This window comes from Cyanistes caeruleus, chromosome 1 (assembly GCF_971803275.1).
Source record: "Cyanistes caeruleus chromosome 1, bCyaCae1.hap1.1, whole genome shotgun sequence".
NCBI classification, from domain to species: Eukaryota; Metazoa; Chordata; class Aves; order Passeriformes; family Paridae; genus Cyanistes; species Cyanistes caeruleus.
Genome location: NC_141701.1, coordinates 46,716,799 through 46,730,538, shown reverse-complemented (window position 1 = coordinate 46,730,538; position 13,740 = coordinate 46,716,799). Strand labels below are relative to the sequence as shown.

The window sequence follows — 13,740 nt, the reverse complement described above, 5'->3', positions numbered from 1 at the left end:
TCAGGCATGATTTACCCTTGGTAAGTCCATGCTGACTGCTTCCAGTCACTTTCTCCTCCTCCAGGTCCTCAGAAATACCTTCCAAGATGACCCACTCCATTATTTTCCCAAGGACTAAAGACAATCTGACCTTTTGTCCTTGTGGCAGCATTTAAAGATTGTTGCAATATTTGCCTTTCTTCAGTTGTTGGGACTTTCCCTTTATCTCCATGACCATTCTAAGAGGATAGAAAGTGGCCTTGCAAAGGTGGTAGCTGGATCTCTTGATAGCCCAATGGGTTCCATGAACTTTTATGGGTCAAGTCCCTTCAAGTAATCCTGCTTTATTCTCACCTGCTTGTGACAGTTCTCATCCGTGAACTCATTCACTAAGCATGGAGGAAAGGTAGACCTAGTTAGTGAGGAAGGAAGCTAAGGAAGCACTGAGTACCTCAGCCTTATCTACACCTGCTGTCACTGGATCACTGATCCCAGCCAGAAAAGTACCTATATTTTTATTATTCATCATTTTGCTGTTAATAGGGTGGTTAAAGTTCTTCATGTTGCTCTTCATGTTCTTTACAAACTTTAGCTCTAGGTGAGGTTTTGTTTTCCTAACATATTCTTATGTGGCCAGGTAACATTCTAAATATCTTCTTTGTATTCTGTCCCTCCTTCAAATTCCTTCATGCTGCCTTTTTGCATTGTAGTCTCCAGGGTTAGCCACTGTCATGATACTTCTGCTTGTTTTCTTGAGAGCTGGGATGGTCTATTCTTGTGCATGGAGGTTGCTGTTCTTAGAGGCCTGCAGCTTCCCTGAGCTCCTTGTCTTTTGGATCTGCCTCTCATGGGATTCCCACTACCACTTTCCTAAACAGAAATCTGCTAACCTCAAGCCCATGGTCTGCACTGGTACTCTCCTTCCTCATCCCATTGAGGATCTGGAGTTCCACTACCTCAGTCACTATATCTGAGTCTGGCACTGATAACACATCCCTACACAGCCCCTCTTTATCACTGGGCAGCTGATTCAGCTGTGCATCACCCTCATTAGCCCACGCAGGACTTGTATCTGAAAGTTCCCCCTGACAGCCTCCAGGAACCTTGTTCACTGCTAGGACCTGATGTGTTGCACTTCAAGCAGATGCCATGAACGCTAAATTCCTACATAAGAAGCAGGTCCTGTGGTCCAGAAGCTTCCTTGAATTGCTTAAAAAAGACTTAATCACCTCCCTCACCCTGAGCTCTGCAACATGCTCTCATCACAATGTCACCCATGTCAAGTGTGGCTTGGTGACTGCACAGGAAGCTCTAGTACCTCCTCTGTGCTTCCCAGGCTGCAGCTGTGCACACAGTCCCAAGGGAGCTGTGTCTCTGCCACATTTTGCCATTCCTGAGGTCTCTTTTGTTTCTGTCACCCTACACCTTTTGCTTTAATGACTCTTTACAACATAATTCCCTTTGTTCCTCAGTATGGTAGCAGAGCACTGCACCTTTCCTCCCCACATCTTGCCCACCCTCTCTTTTCTTGTTTCTTGCCCTACATCTTCCCAAACACCTGGCAATATAGCTGCAATTTGAAATGCAGATGACTCAGTGTGCCATGATGTTACAGAGTCACTGAGTGTCAACCACAGCCATAGCCTACCAAATTCTGTGCACTCCTATCAAAATAAATGGAAGGGATATCTTTACTCACACCTGAAAAGGGCTAAAGACTTGGTACCTCATGGATTAAAAGCTTATCTAAGATTACTTGGGAAATGCAGGATTAGCTTGGCCACACTATAAAGACCTCCAAAGTCCAAGTATTTGGTTTGTTATGCCCAGAGTTTCTGGTTAGGGTGAGCTGAAGAGGTATTTGTGGTGCTTCTGGTGCATGTAACTGTATTACAAATGCTCTGTAACCAGAAACACTAAGAAATATCTCTCTGTTATTAACTGTAAAATTAAAAAAGTGCTATAGCAGCAAATGCGAAAGTGTCTACATTTTACTGTAAGGGAAATAGAATTGTAATAATTTTAATCCTGTTAACCACTGTGGAGGTGAAAATGAGATATGGTTTTAGATTCAGCACCATCTGATGTGTAAAACCACTTACACATTGCTAATATGGAAACTGCTTGACTGTGAAAAGAATTTTCTTCAGACAAGATTTTTTAGATTAGTAGATAAGGATCTGTGTACAGGAAAGACACTGTTTATGGGGTGTCTTTTCTAAGGCCCATAGATGCATTCAGATAAAGAAATGTCAGAGAGTCTTGTGTTCCATATTTTTGATGTTGTGAATATTTTCTTTTTATATTTCAGTATTCACCCCAGCCTGCTAATAGACTTGTCTCAACCTTTTGGATAACTTTGCCAGATACAACTTCCTTCCCAGACTGACCTGACCTGGATACCCGCCATGCACAACAGCACTGCCGGAACTCCGCACGCGGCTGCGACGTGTAACGAGACTTGGCCCACTCAGCCGCTGAGCTCCGAGTTCTCACTGGGTGTGTTGGTGCTGCTGGCTTTCCTCATGGTGCTGCTGTGTGTGGTGACCATCCTTGGAAACATCCTGGTGATCCTTGCTTTTGTTATGGACAGAAACCTGAGGCATCGGTGTAACTATTTCTTTCTGAATCTTGCTGTTTCTGACTTTGCAGTGGGTGAGTCACCAGCTGTGGAGCCATGTGCTGGTTGTGTTGTAGGACTGTTTGGAGAAGCACTGGTGTTTATTTTCTGTGTGTTTTCTTCTGAGAGAACTATTTCCCAGCTGTGTCTGGGGGAAGGATGAGGAATGGTGGAAGTTGCATGAAGTATTTTAATTGCCCTATATGTCTCAAAATATGTTATAATATGAAATGCATCCTTTTTCATATAAATACTTGTAATACTTATAATACTTATAATGCTTCAAGACAAAGAAGTGACTGTTCTATGTGAATACTTGTTGAAGAGGTGTTTTGCTACAGTTTAGGGTTTACCCTTGCCTCTCCTGTAAGAGTGTTCATCACACACTTCAGAACATCCCTATGTGTCATACAGCCAGGTAAATAAATTACCTCTCTACATAGTACTAATGGTTCATGAAAGACACTTTATCACCAGGACTTTTTACTGGCTTCAGCTTAACACAGGCTATTGATCCAATGGGTTGTTTGGTACCAGTAACACCCTTCTGGCATTTCTCATCTATTTTCCTCATTGGCCCCCTATTCCCTTAGTGGCACTGCAGAGCTCCAGGAGAGTTTGTTGCTGGAGCTGCCATGGATCCAGTCCTGGCTGGTGGTGCTAAGTGAGGTGGTGGTGGAGTGATTGCCTTTTGCAGCACTCCTCCATGGCTGGAGCCAGGGAAACAGCCCATGCAGCAGAGAAAGCCTAGCAAAACCATAGTCCTGTGGCAAATGTGCCAGCAAATGTCTTGACTTGAGGCACAGAGGTATTTCTGCACACAAAGGCTTTCTCTTCAAGATGGCCACAGAAACAAATATTCACTGAGCCGTGAGAAAGGAAATCACGGCCACAGACCTACTGCACTTCTGACAATACCTTCCCCCAAATGCTGTTCCTTTGTCAAGTGCTGTATAGTGAAGTGTATTAGTTCAGCTTTTAAGGCTTTCCTTAATTTATGCCATTTATAACATGTTGCCATTTATAACATGTGTTGCCTTATTCTGTCCCTTACTCCATGGGGCAGAAACCAAACAATGCATGTGATGAAGCCTTTGCTTTCCTGCTAAGGTAGACAATTTGCTGGAGCTGCTATTTCATTGCTCAGGTCTTCTGCAAAAGTCTCTTTCTCCTCATATCTCATAGTCTAGTCAAGAGAGTTAAATATCTACCTTCTGCATCTGTTCTTTGTGGCTGGTGTCTAATGCATTCTTAAGTCAGCCAAGAGGAACTGATCACAATCAGTATTATATGGTCCTATATAGACTGTAAATCTAAGATTTTGCCTCTGATATTGCTCAGGAAATACTTTATTTTCTGAAATTGCTGTGGGGTTGGTTTTTCTTTCAAAATTTATTAAAAATCTGGAATCTTTCCAGGGATGTGACTTATGTCTTTTGCATCCACTAATTAGTAAAAGTAAGAATAGCTTCAACTATCAATGCTTATAACCTGGGGTTTGCCTCTATATTTATATGCATAGCTAAAAGCAGTCATTACTGTTTGACATGGTGCCAAACATGGATCCCATTGAAGTTCATGAGAATAGCAGCTGTTATCATCAGCAACCATGAAAAATGAGTATTTAGTATTTAAAGTGTTTAAAGTGATGCTGCTTGTATTTAAGGTATATGTTAAAATAAGCCGTCAGTATTGAAAGTGCTGTGAGCACTTCCCTGTTGATAACAGTCTGTCAACTCATTGTCCAGAGTTTTATTGCCAGTGGACCACATAGCCCTGGTTATGTTTAGTAACTTCTAATATCTTGATGGACATGTCAAGAAAGGAATACTCTAGAGAGTTTAAAATGCATCTTGCAGTGGCATATAATTTTCTATTTGCCTCTGGTAGATGAGCATTTTCAGGAATTTCAGGAAGCAACTATTACACCACACTTTTGAAAAAAATGTTAGTGCTAAAATGAAGAAGTTGCTGGCTTAAAAATCAAACAGAAACATGATTTTGTTAATGAAGTACTTCAGTGGAAGGTCTCTTGGACAAAATACAAATTTAACAAACCAAAATAGTTCTGGAGTTATTCTCAGGTAGAGAAGAAGCATAAGATTAAAAAAACTCCTTAAAAATGAGAGTTTCATACTTCTGGTGTGTCTTCTCTATCTCTGGTAGAACACCACACAGACTGCCCAATATATTGTTTTCAGCTTACAAATGCTAACCAACCTTACAGGAATAACTACCATTGGCAACATCTGCAGATGTGTTTAGAGGAGAATTCTAATACAGATGAAAGGACAGAGGAAATACAATGATGAGGTTACCTATCAGAATGCAACCACAGTGCATATATGCTGCAGCACTGATTTTATATCTTTAGAGAGTCTAGGTTGGTTAGACTTGGATTTCTTTCTTCAGCAAATCCTTCTTTGCTGAATTGCTTTCAGCTTATTGTCAACAATCAGCATACATAAATCACACTAAGATCTAAGACATAGAAAGTCACCATCGAATTTCATGAGAATTTAAGAATTTATGTACATAAATTATATAAATTGCATATTCACCTTAATAGATTTGTTGATTTTTTTTTTACCCAAGTACCAAAACAGTGTGTCTCTCTGCTTCAAGGAGTTTGCAATCCCTATGAACTGCATGGTGTCTTTCTGGTGGCTTTCCACAGGTGTGTTCTGCATGCCCCTCTACATCCCTTACAGCCTGACAGGGAAATGGCACTTGGGAAGAGGCATCTGCAAGCTCTGGCTGGTTATGGATTATCTCCTCTGCACAGCTTCAGTATTTAACATTGTTCTTATCAGCTATGACCGTTTCCTGTCAGTTACTAAAGCTGTAAGTACCCTGTATAGAGCTTCTCTGATTTTTTTCCTTGGATGGTTATATTCACCAGCCTTTGCCATGTTCATGAGTAAAGGCCCAAATTTAGTGAAGATAATATCCCTCAAAAATATACTGGCATGTGGTTGGTGATTATTAGATATTTTGCAGCCAGACAGAGCAAATATTCTACATTGAGCATGCTTCAGAGCAGAGCCAGTCAACCGGGACTTTTCTCACAATTTCTGCTGCAAGCTGCTTTTGTGTTACTGCCTGAGGAAAAGCAGTCTAGGGGGTAAAATGGATAAGGCAGAAGCCTGGTAAAAAAGGAGCAGGGAAAGAGAAAATTCAGAGTAAACTGGATTTGGGTTTGGACCTAACATCAGGCATGAAAGGAAAAGACAGTGGAGCTAGGACAGTGAAATAAAGGACATTGAGGAGGGTGTCTAGACCTGAGATATGGTCAGAAATGATTCTGGATAAGACTGGAAGCAAGAGCAAACAGGCAGAAAGTGGGACAAAGGGCAAACTGCAATAATTGCCTGTAGATACACAGCAATAAACTCCTCTTTGTGTCTGGAGCAAGACCCCAAACTTCAGACACATTCTGTCTCTGCCTTCTGCAGAGAATCCTACACACCTAGTGTGAGCTTTATGTCTTGGGCCATGCTAGGGGTGGAGGCCAGCATTTCTCACCAGCCACACTGTTAGCTCAAGTGGCAGGGAATGTCACAGAGAACCAAAGGTTCTTCTGAATTTAGGAGACTGTCAACATAACTTCACACAATAGAATTACAGTCTTATTTGTGGTAATTAATTTAACTTCCTACATCTGCCTTTTTATTAAATGATATTATGTTATTTTATTTAAAGCAAAAATCTTGGAAACCAAACACCAAAATTTTTGGTGTGTAAGAAACCTTAAGCTGGAAAGTCAAAGATTCATCATTTACAAAATGCAAAATTCAGAGCTCCTATAAAAATGTAATTAAGACCTATGGGCATTTGTATGATAGTTCTAGTGACATTAATTCAAACTTTTGTTATCAGTTGGTTGTCTAAGCTTGCAGAATTACACATTCATCCTGTGAAAGGGATGAAGCAGGCTGCGAAACACTTTATATGTATCTTTTCTGCAACATATAGTAGAAAATATGTACTGGTCCTGGAGTGGATGGAGAAGGAAGAAAATGGGTTATTTTTTTTAGTTTCATCAGCTAAGGCCTGTGGTGCAGATGTGGTATCTATTCCTTCATCCTCATGAATTGTCTAGTAAGTAATTTTCTTATAGCTTAAATCAATGTGCCAGCTTTTCTGTTGAGCACCATGATGCATGCCATTATTTGTTTGTAAAATTCTGTAAAAAGCAGTGCAGTTTCCAGTCGGTGAGAGTCATGCTCCCAACAACAACTATAAAGTGCTAATATCTCTGGCATTTAAAACCATCAGTGTCTCAAACAAGGCATATGAAATTTCTAGGTGCTAATAGATGATCGTGTTTCATCCCCTGGACTTGGACCCTGATACAGTGACATTAACTTGTAGAGAGACAACCCTGTGCTCTGTCAGCATCAATGAAATAAAAGTGCTTGGGTGAGCTTCAGCTGTGATCAGCACAGCCACATCTCTGAATTACCAAGCATCTCTTGACTTCACCTCCCATTGCTTCTCTTAGTTCCAAGGGTCTCTACAAGACTGAACTTTTTATGGTTTTTTCCCTCACAGGTATCTTACAGAGCCCAGCAGGGAATAAAATCCAGCCCTGCCATCCAGATGGTGGCCATCTGGGTCTTTGCATTCCTCCTGTACTGCCCAGCCATCCTGTTTTGGGAGCACCTGGCCGGACACAGCGTGGTAGCAGCGGATCAGTGCTACGCCGAGTTCTTCGACAACTGGTACTTCCTCCTGTGTGCATCCACCCTGGAGTTCTTTGTGCCGCTGCTCTTGGTGAGCTACTTCAACATGCACATCTTCCACAACATCCAGAGGCGCCAGCGGCGTGGCAGCGTGCAGGGCTGTGAGCCTGCAAGGAGCAGCAGCCTGTCCTGGAGGTTTTGTGGCTTGCCAAGGCCAGGGGCATCATCTCCTTCGTCAGAAGCAGAGGACAGTGTTTCTTCTTCCATGAGACCAAAGAAAGAGTCTTCGGGAACTGACTGCTCATCTCCATCCATACACAATTCTGTAACCCCAGAAAATGACTTCTCTGTTTCTTTCTGTACAACAACCAGATCAAAACTACAGCGGGACAAGAAAGCAGCAAAGTCTCTTGCCATAATTGTCTGTGTGTTTGCCATTTGCTGGGCCCCATACTCTTTATTAATGATTATTCGTGGGGCCTGCCAGGGAACTTGTGTCCATAACTTCCTGTATGAAGCAACCTTTTGGCTTTTGTGGATCAATTCTTCTTTGAACCCATTTCTTTACCCTCTCTGTCATGTTAAATTTAGAATGGCTTTTCTGAAGATATTATGTCCCAAAAAGTTTGCAACATTGAGATCAGGTTCTTTTTAGAAGAAAAAAGAAAAACAAGGTAATGAATGAGGAGCTGCATGAGGAATGTAAGTAGCCACTGTTTGAAAATAGATTTAGTATTTTCCAGGAGATTAAACTAGTTGGGAAATCTAAATGTGCCTTCTGTGAAATGTCCTCCTGTAGACTAATGTGCATGACCAAGGTTTGTGTACTTTTCCCAGCTATTTTAATAAACCAGTTAAAGTCTATTGCCTCTGTCTGACTTTACCTAGTAGTCTATCCACATTATTTCAATTCCAATTGCTAAAAATGTTGTCTTCAACATCAGTACTGCTTATATTTGTGTTCACAGGTGATATTAGTTAAAAATTGTTAAAATAAAGTTGTAGATTACCCATAGGGTCAGTAAAATTCTAAACTTGCTATCTGTTCTATTTCTTTTGAATAATTTGCATTCAGAACCTCATTTTTGCCTATATGAAACATCCAATGAAGTTATGATTTCTGTTGTCAGTCACATAGCAGGATTACTTCCTTTCACTAAAGGTTTTTGGCCATCAGAAGCAAATAGGAGCTATTTTCAAAAACTTGAATGTATTCTTGCATTGATACTATGGTTTGGATTGGAAGGGACCTTTAAGATCATCTATACCTGGGCAGGAACACCTTCCACTAGACCAGGTTGCTCAAATCACTATCCAACCTGGCCTTGAACACTTCCAGGGATGGGGCATCCACAGCTTCTCCAGACAACCCGTGTCAGTGGCGCACCACCCTTGAATTTCTTCCTAATATCTAATCTAAACTTGCCCTCTTTCAGTTTAAAGTCATTGCCTCTTGTCCTATCGCAACATGCCCTTATAAAAAGACCCTCTCTAGCTCTCTTGTAGCCCCCTTTAGGTACTGGAAGGCTGTTTCAAGGTCCCTCTGGAGCTAGCTTGTTCTCCAAGGTGAACAACCCCAATCAGCCAATTGACTCAGCCAATCCTCATAGGAAAGGCATTCCAGTCCTCTGATCATCTTTGTATCCTTCCTCTGGATCTGCTTCAACATATCCTTCTCGTACTAGGGACCCCAGAGCGGGATGCTGAACTCCAGGTGGGGTCTCACAAGATCTCTGTACGTTGTACCCCTTACCTTTCATCCAGGCTGTGGGAACACTTGGAATTGTCAAGGGAAAGGTTGAGATCAAGAGGAGTCTTGTGGACAGTGAGTGCTTGTGGAAGCTGCACAAATAAGCTGCTTTACTGACCTAAGTAACGCTTTCATGCCGATGGCATGAAATTGTTCCTATGCCTGCTCTGAACCCATGGCCAGTGCAGGTCCTGCAAGCCATGGCTTGGGATCCATGCTGATGAAAGGCATCAGTAAGGCTGATGGTTAGAGGAAAAATCTGATAGGGCTGTCAGATGCAGATTTTACTTCTCCCTGGAACTGATAGAACCATAAAACAAACCAAAATTCAGATGTGCACTCAAGACCAAAATCTAAAAGACAGTGCCATGCTTTTTAGGAGGATTTTGTCTGGACCTTGGAGAGGTGGTTTTTAGTTTCATTAGTCAACACTTTAGTCCTGCATGAAAAAAATCTTCTTTGGGCTCTAACAAAAACTCATGCAGGACCTGTTGCTGAGAAAGCTTAGTCAGGAACAATTAAGTCTTACTCTATTTGTATGAGGGCTTTATGGGCACACAGCAGGACTTAATTGCCATGGCTTGACCTCCCCTGGACCTTCACTCCTTACTCCAGCCTTGGGCCTAAGAGCATCATTAAACTGAGGTGGTTCTCTCCTGAGATACACGAGTGCTTGTAGGCTGCTCTGAGCACTGTCTTCTGCATTTTTTTGAGGCTTTAATTGGACTTCTGAGATTGGCCTTGGACCCAGCTTGTCACCTCATGTTTTGTCATGTTCTGCCCCAGCCATACCTGGGGAACTGAAGTCATCCACAGCAGCATGGTCTGTGATATCAGTCATCTCTCAGAAAGAAATCACACCTGTGGGTCAAATCCAAACTGCTCAAGGACTCCCCAGCAGGTTGTCAGTTCTGCCTGAAAAGGATATTTTGCTTTCTTCCCCACAAAGAATTCCAGGTCCCACTCTTGGTTTTTTTTGGGGTTTTTTTTTGTTGTTTTGTTTTTTTTTTTTAAATTTTTTTTACTGGTGCTTTTCAAATACTTTATCATTGTATCACTCTCCCCTTCACTTGTATCCTTCAATGCTGCATTCTTTCTCCTTGCAGACTCACCACATTTCTTGCATTCCTGTATTACCAGGTTTCCCATTTTACAATAGATAGTTCATGTTCCTCCACACTGTTGTAGTGTCTATAGATTTGCTGTGACACCTATTTCTCTGTGCCTTGCTCAACAGTTCCCCAGTCATATTGGTACAGCTTTTTCACAGAAATAATAAAAGACATTTTAAGCCAAGAAACACAAAATTGAATCCAGAGCAGAAAAATCCATTTATTTTTTTTTTTAATTTGGCTTTGTTTTCTACTTGCATGCATTTATTTTAAATACAATATTCTTGCAGCAGTGTTAATGAAGTGCATTAGAAACTAGCTTTCCTAGTGAAAATAGGGCATAGTGGCATAAAGTGGAGTGGCTGGATTTTTGTGTGGTGAAAGTGGAACAGCATCATGTAATGAGAGAAGAAGAAGGTGAAATTCAACTTTTTTACTGTGCAAATGGGGAAGTGGAAAAAACCAGACTGTTTTGTATATCACTGGTGATCATTAGGTATTTTTCCTCTCATGACTTTTCCCCTCTAGCTCTTTTTTTTCCTGATCTGGCTACTATACTTCAAGCTGGATCATACTTTCTTGCCTTTAAATGCTGGCTCTGATCTTCAGTTCTCTGATCTTCACTTCTGTGTATACTTGTTAATTTACTTTCTCTCCTTGCTAAACAACCCTGCCTAAAACTTTTATCTGAAATATGCTAGGGTAGGCTTAAATATGCCTGGAAGGTGGGCACTGTGGGTACATCTGCTGGCTTTCCTTACAATAGCTTCTGACAGAAGCCTCTTTTTGGCATCTTTTTCCTTTTGCTGTTCCAACCAGCATGTTCCTGCAGATGTCACTGGTGCTACACGGTATTTTTAAACCTTGCAAATCCGTGGGTTTTTCAAAAGGTGCTATTTATGTGTACAGTCCTACTTGATATGACACCAGCACCTTTCTGCTAAAACTGCCACCAGATCTGCTGTATTACATCTAATATTTACTGTGCTGCAGAAAAGATTAGAGGAATGGCTTATTACCTTGGCAAAGAAAGGAAGACTTTAGTCACACAGATAATCATAAGTTAGCACAGAACTTCTTTCTAAGTTGCTCTGCATAGAAATCATCCTGTGCTCAGAATTTAAAGCAGGGCCTTATGTCCCCCATGGAAAAGGATAGAGTCACAGTGAGCTGAGAGCAGGTCCTCAGTGTTGGCTTGTCAGAAAAAAGTCTCCTATCTTCTGACATAGAAGGGTTTTTTTCTCATTAAGCTTTTTAAGCTATTCTGCTTGTGGGCTGCTTCTCAACAAGTCCATCTCTCATACCCTTTTTGCTGCCCTTTGTCAGCACCTTACTTTTGGGTTATCTTCAACTGCCAATGAAGCTGCAGCTTTGGATATGAGTACTTGGTTATGTTTCTCAGACATTTCCTATGGATCAGAGCTTTAGCTTTGCTAAAGTCATTGGGGATTTATCAAGACAGCCAAGCTGTGCCAAACAAGAACAGAGTAGGCCTTTGCCTGATCTGTACAGCGGAGAACTTCAAGGGGATCAGCTCAGCAGAGGTTTTGAGGATGGAGAACATCCTCAGTAAGACAGATCTTGGTTCTAATGCTTTCCCTGGCATTCTAAAGACCTGAGCAACTTGACCTCTGTCTTGAACCATTTGTACATGGGAAACTGTTTGTAAGTGTAAGAATTTGTGGACTTTCCTGCTGGGACATTTACATTCAGCTGGTTCTGCTGTTTTTGACAAATGACTGCAAGTAGAGTCAATCCTCACGTATATACAAAGACAGGATGTCAGTGCAAATGCCCTCTTTACAGGACACGAGCCAAATTAGTTTCTGGAATAAAGCCAAGGAAGTTAATGGGTATAGCCTCTGAAGTTGATGGGGTTTTATTATTTATATTCTATTTCTGTAATAATTTCTGGTGTACACAGATCAATCAGTTTTCAGTTTGTTCCACTAATGGCATCTCAGGTTAACTCACCACCTGACTTTTGTGGTATAATACACTGTTTCTTTCTGTTCTCTGATGCTGGGTTGTTCACACTACTTAATGTCACAATATAATTTTTTCATTATTATACATCAGATATAATGAGAGCAAATTGCACTGGCCTCTGACTCACCTCCTCTTACAGCCTTGCACCTGACGCTGTATCCCTCCTCTTTACCATGCTGGAGGTATTGGAATTAGAGTGCTTTGAGAACCTGCATGTAAATGCTTGTAATCTTTTTTCTTGATAAGAAATAGCAGTATTATATTTTTTCCATCTAGCATTCAGATTTATGTCTTCTTTGCTACTTGAATCTGGGTGTTTAAGAGACTGAAGAAAGAAGAGCATAAGCCAAAACTGTAGCAAAGTGGTGGTTTTATATCTTCCTGAGATTCTTCCCATGTCCAGAGCTTAGACCCTGACCCTTGTGCAAGTTATTTCTTGTGAAGTCAGAGATTTGCTGCTCCTTGGTAATGTGGGCACAGGTAGGAAATTTTGAACCAAACGGGGGATGTGAGGAGGAATGGTTGCCTACTAAAACAGCAAACAGACAAAATACACCTCTGGTTTTGGTAAAGACCTCGAGCCATATTTGAGTGTCTCATCTCACATACTTTCTTAGATGTTAGAAAGGATCTGAGTGAATCAGTTACCATAGAGAGATGTAGCAGATTTCTTTGGATGTATTTTTCACTAGAAAGGGAACTAGCAGAGGGACAGGTGCAATTCAGTGCTATGCTATATCTAGTCCTGGGCTGGAAAAGCTCTGAGAGTTTAAATAGAGTATTTCCTTTTTTTTCTTTTCCCCACCAAATATTCTAGAGCCTTTAAAAACAGAGATGCTAATAACATTGGTGTAGTTTATTAGATTGCCCATTTAAAAAATGGGCTTTTTTTCCTCATTTTTGGCATGTCAGCTTCGCAGAGAGGGAAAACTGTGAACTGAACTTTTGCACTGCTGATAATGTTATAGATTTATGGCCAGGTCGTGGAGAGAGCACTACTTCACTGACAGTGGAGCAACTTGAAGTCTCTCTGTAGTGATTAGTATTCCTAGAGCATGTTTGTTTATTTCTTGGACTTGAAGCCTTTGCATCCTATCCTTCCTTCCCCTGATCCTCCCAAAGCAAAAATAACCATTCTAAGAGTTCTTGTGGGTGCTTCCTGGCAGACCTTGCTGTTAAGATCTTTTCATCTTGGATTGTCTTTCTTTCTTGCTTCAGGCCATTAGCCTTTGCCTTGTCCCCTTTGACTGCCCTGCATAATTCCTTCCTCTCCATGGCTCTTCCCAGTTCAGATTTATTAATTGAAAAGGAAGCTGCCTCTGTGGCACCTGAAGGGCTTCTGGCTGAGCCTGAGGTGGGGCAGCAGCCTGCAAAGAGAAGTGGCTGCCTGGTGGCTCTTGCTATCAGCTGTGCTTTGCTGACAGTCAGGGCACTTAGCCTCCAATTTAGCTTTTCCAAGAGGCAAAAAGCTCCACAGCTCCTCAGCTGTGAGGTGAATTTGAAAGCTGTGCCCTGCCCCAGAGAGAGGAGGCCAGAGGTGTGAGGTGGGCAACAGAGAACCAGAGGAAGCAGCTTTCCAGAGCTGGGTACCCTGAGCACAGGCAC

General features: G+C 41.6%; 1 protein-coding gene across 1 annotated transcript; it reads left to right on the top strand.

The window, feature by feature from the left end:
* The first annotated feature begins 2,328 nt into the window (after positions 1 to 2,328).
* On the top strand, positions 2,329 to 8,148 carry LOC111924840 (histamine H3 receptor-like). The gene is made up of 3 exons (XM_086890211.1): positions 2,329 to 2,634; positions 5,277 to 5,443; positions 7,154 to 8,148. Exons 1-3 carry the CDS (start codon positions 2,388 to 2,390, stop codon positions 7,937 to 7,939), a joined length of 1,200 nt encoding a protein of 399 aa, XP_086746337.1. The 5' UTR covers positions 2,329 to 2,387; the 3' UTR covers positions 7,940 to 8,148.
* Positions 8,149 to 13,740: the final 5,592 nt, after the last annotated feature.

Excerpts from the sequence above, each read along its gene's own strand:
- LOC111924840 (XM_086890211.1), top strand. The coding sequence starts at position 2,388 with ATGCACAACAGCACTGCCGGAACTCCGCACGCGGCTGCGACGTGTAAC. Across the intron at positions 2,635-5,276 it reads TGTTTCTGACTTTGCAGTGG|GTGTGTTCTGCATGCCCCTC; the intron begins GTGAGTCACCAG and ends GGCTTTCCACAG. Across the intron at positions 5,444-7,153 it reads TCCTGTCAGTTACTAAAGCT|GTATCTTACAGAGCCCAGCA; the intron begins GTAAGTACCCTG and ends TTTCCCTCACAG.